Genomic DNA, 3,539 nt, shown 5'->3' on the forward strand with positions numbered 1-3,539 from the left:
GCTACTATTTATCACAGCAACTGAGGTATAGGTGCAATAACGTTTTTACCTAAAATCATAGATGAGAACAAACAAATAAGAGCATGTGAAAGAAGAGCAATAAATGGACAAAGAGGAGGTTTTTGGCACAAAAAAATACGTGTGATGAGGAGGCCTATGCAAGTGAGATCATAAATCGGTGCGGTGAGGTGTGCAGGACACTCTTAGATAATATCAAGGTCGTAATACCACATTCTAGGGTGCTTCACCATCCCCAACAAAGTATTATAATAGACAATGGAGTTATTTAATGGGGGTTGCATCAAGAAAGCAGGGGAATCATTCTTCAGCCCTCATCCCTAGGGGAATGTTTATGGGTCCCCCACCTCCTCCAAAAAAGGGATGAATGTGTTGGGAGGGGAAAAGCTAGGGGCGGTGGGGGAACGAGAAGGGGTAATCATACATGGAAATGGTGTGAGTGGGTGCAGGAATCATTAGGTGGGAACTTTAGGTTGCGGCAGGTGAACTGGTCTCGAATTTCCATCGATCAGAGGCCATTATACATCCAACATGGTTTTGTTTTCTCTTATGAGAACACGGGGGGATAAAGGCAAGGATGGTGAAGAGGGGGCTGTACCTTTTATGTTATAATAATGCACAAGTGCCTGCATTACCACCTCCAAATGGCCTAACATATACAACATTTAATACCATGTGAGAGGTGAAAGTCTTTGAGAGAGTGTGAGTGTGGTCATACCTACTTAAGTACTTATCCCCCCTCCTCTCATCGATCTGCTCTTTGTGCTTTCATGGCTGGAAGAATCTTGGTTGGATGATGAGACATGACATATCAGACCTGCTACAGAAGTGGAGAAAAATGACAGACACAGAGCCAAGAAAAGAGACACTAATACATAAATATTACACTCAATCTTCTCGTTTCATAATATAAATAAACAAATAGACAGTTCTTTTTGCCCCCCCCTTTTCATAGTCCATACAATCTCTCAAACTCCACAGTTCTCTACAATACCACATTATTTTCCAAACCCATCAAAACATATAACACGGGTGAGCCGTGTCCATCCTTCTCTCTTTTACTCTTTACCATCGAGGCAAATGGTGCAGCAATCCCTATCAGTTGTAAGGGTTATATCATCTCCCATGTTACTATAGGCCTCTTTTCTTCACTATCACCACACAGCCAAAGTCCGCTTGGTAAACACAACCTTCTGAAGCCAACCTAAAAAGAAGCTTCACATGTCCACAGTGATTCGTGAATAGGAGAAACTAAAAGAGAAGCAAAGTAAAGGGGAAAAAGAGATCAACAGAAATGAAGGAAAAGAGAAGGGACTCCATGCATCCTCTGTCTGCTGTTAGTGCTGAACAAACTCCAAACAAAGCCATTCACCACCACCATCATCAGAAAAACAAAATGGATAAATAAACACAAACTCTTCTTCGCTCTTCTCAGACTCCTAGCAGCCTTCTTCTTACCTCTCTCTATCTTTTTAATTCTACCAGGAACCTCCTCCACCCATCATACCATTCCAAAACCCAGGTTGATCCCCGCCTTGGCCTCCATTTTGCTCAAACTCGGCGGCAGTGGTCGAAAGGACCGGCTTCAAGTTCTCGAAAGGGAACAGCAGCCTCCCACCAGTACTCTCCTGCACCCCTTGCAACACCCCACCACCACCACCACTGCCTCCTCCCCCTCCTCCAACACCATCCAAGGGGAATCCAAGGGTGGGTGGCCTGAATTCCTGCAGTCCAACTCCAAAACCAGCGGGGTACTCGGGCATCGGCATCGGCATGAAGGGCCCCAGCCCCCTTGCGCCCATCCCACTCCTCAGCAGCTCCATGGCAGAAAGAGCTCCAACAGCAGTGCATGGATTGTTGCCACTATTACCGCTGCTGCTGGTTTTGTTGTTGGTGCTGCTCTCCAAGTGGGGGAAGTCATTGAACTCGGGCAGGCTGTGATGGGGGAAGGCCAAGTTGAGGTCTTGGCCCTCATGGAACTTTGGGTTCTGAGAGGAGGTGGAGAGAGAGATGGGGGTTGCGGTGAGCTCAGGTGGCAGCTTCCTGGAGGTGGAGACTGCGGATGCTGTAGCTGTGACTGTGGAGGAGGTGGCGGAGGTGGTGTGGAGGTGGTGGAGGAGGAGGAGGAGGACCTCTTGTTCTTTCTAGAGCCACCGCCCACCGGGACATTCCTTAGGGACCCACCCTCGGTCCAGTACCTCCTGCAGGTCTTGCAGAAGTACCGGGGCTGGGTGAGGCTGTAGTTGTTGTAGTAGCAGAACTTGGTGTTGGTGGAGTTGCACCTGGGGCAGTTGAGGGCTTGCTCCTTCTGGGGCCTGGCCCTCCTCTCCATCATCTGAGGCCTGGTGGTGTTGCTGCAGGCGGTGCTGGTGGTGGCCGAGGACACCAGCTCCTCCATGGGCTTCACCAGCCCTAACTCCTATTGGGCACCACCACAACCCCATGGGGACAAAGAGGAGAGAGAGTATATATCAGGCAAAGAAGCATACCTATATATAGAGAGATAGATAGATAACAGCTAGCTAGCAACTATGCAGAAAAGATCTTGGAGAACAAACAAAAACAAAAGAAAAGCCTAGGAGAAAGAATCAAAAGATAATAAAGGAGGAGAGATGGGAGACAGGTAGCAAACGAAAGACGAAAGAGAAATCACATATATACATGCGCTTTGTACATCATAAGAACAAAGCAACCCTTTTCATGCCACTGCTTTATTGCACAAGATAAAAAAGGAGAGAGATAAAGGAAGAAAGGAAAGGTGGGGAAAAGAAAGTGGTGTGCTGCTTTCAAGGATTAAAGGAGGGGGGGAGACAGGATTAAAAGGCTTAAAGCCAAAGGAGAAAGTAAAGGGTGAGAAAGAGAAGATGATGCAGTAGCTTCCTCAAGAGATCTTTAAAGGGGCAACAGCCAACCCCAATCCCTTCCCCCATGCCAACCAAACCAAAAAAAAGAAAAAATCTACATCAATTTCATCAACACACAAAACCCCAATAAAATCAAAACAAAAAACAGACCATCTCCCAAATATGCACCACCCAACACAACCAAGAACAAGAGAAACAAACAAAGAAGAATACTAGATCAGGACTCGATCAAGCTGCTAGATCTTGTTTTCGGGCTTCTTACCTGATGCCACTGGGCAGCATCCATGCGAGATTTCCTTGTGGGATTTGGCTGATGGCCTTCTGTGATCCAAAGAAGAAACAATTCCAAACTCCTCCTCTCAGAAGAAGGAGAAGAAGACCAGGGAGCTTTTCTCACGGAAGGAATGTCTTCGGCTGGCCCGAGTGGAATTGCGATGCGCTGTTGCCTTTCATATCTGAGATAGAGAGAGAGATGTGGTGATAGATTCTAAAATAATATTATACTAAATTTTATACTTATATTTCTACTTGTGTGGGTGGGCGTTTGTCCATTGCTGCCTGTTTGGCCGTGCCCATTTAGGCTGTGAGTCGGCCACAGAGGGAGGACAGGTGTGTAAATGGTCTGGGTCCCGGCCATCATTCCGTGGAGACTGACAC

At 46.9% G+C, this 3,539-nt stretch overlaps 1 protein-coding gene across 1 annotated transcript; it reads right to left on the minus strand.

Moving 5' to 3' along the window:
* Nucleotides 1-900: 900 nt before the first annotated feature.
* On the minus strand, nt 901-3,337 carry LOC105043443 (dof zinc finger protein 2-like). The gene is given in 3 exon segments (XM_010920988.4): nt 901-2,128; nt 2,131-2,437; nt 3,145-3,337. Coding segments are annotated over 3 exon segments (963 nt in total). The 5' UTR covers nt 3,169-3,337; the 3' UTR covers nt 901-1,496.
* Between the last annotated feature and the right edge of the window lie 202 nt (nt 3,338-3,539).

The sequence above is a fragment of the Elaeis guineensis genome, chromosome 4 (assembly GCF_000442705.2).
Source record: "Elaeis guineensis isolate ETL-2024a chromosome 4, EG11, whole genome shotgun sequence".
Lineage (NCBI taxonomy): Eukaryota > Viridiplantae > Streptophyta > Magnoliopsida > Arecales > Arecaceae > Elaeis > Elaeis guineensis.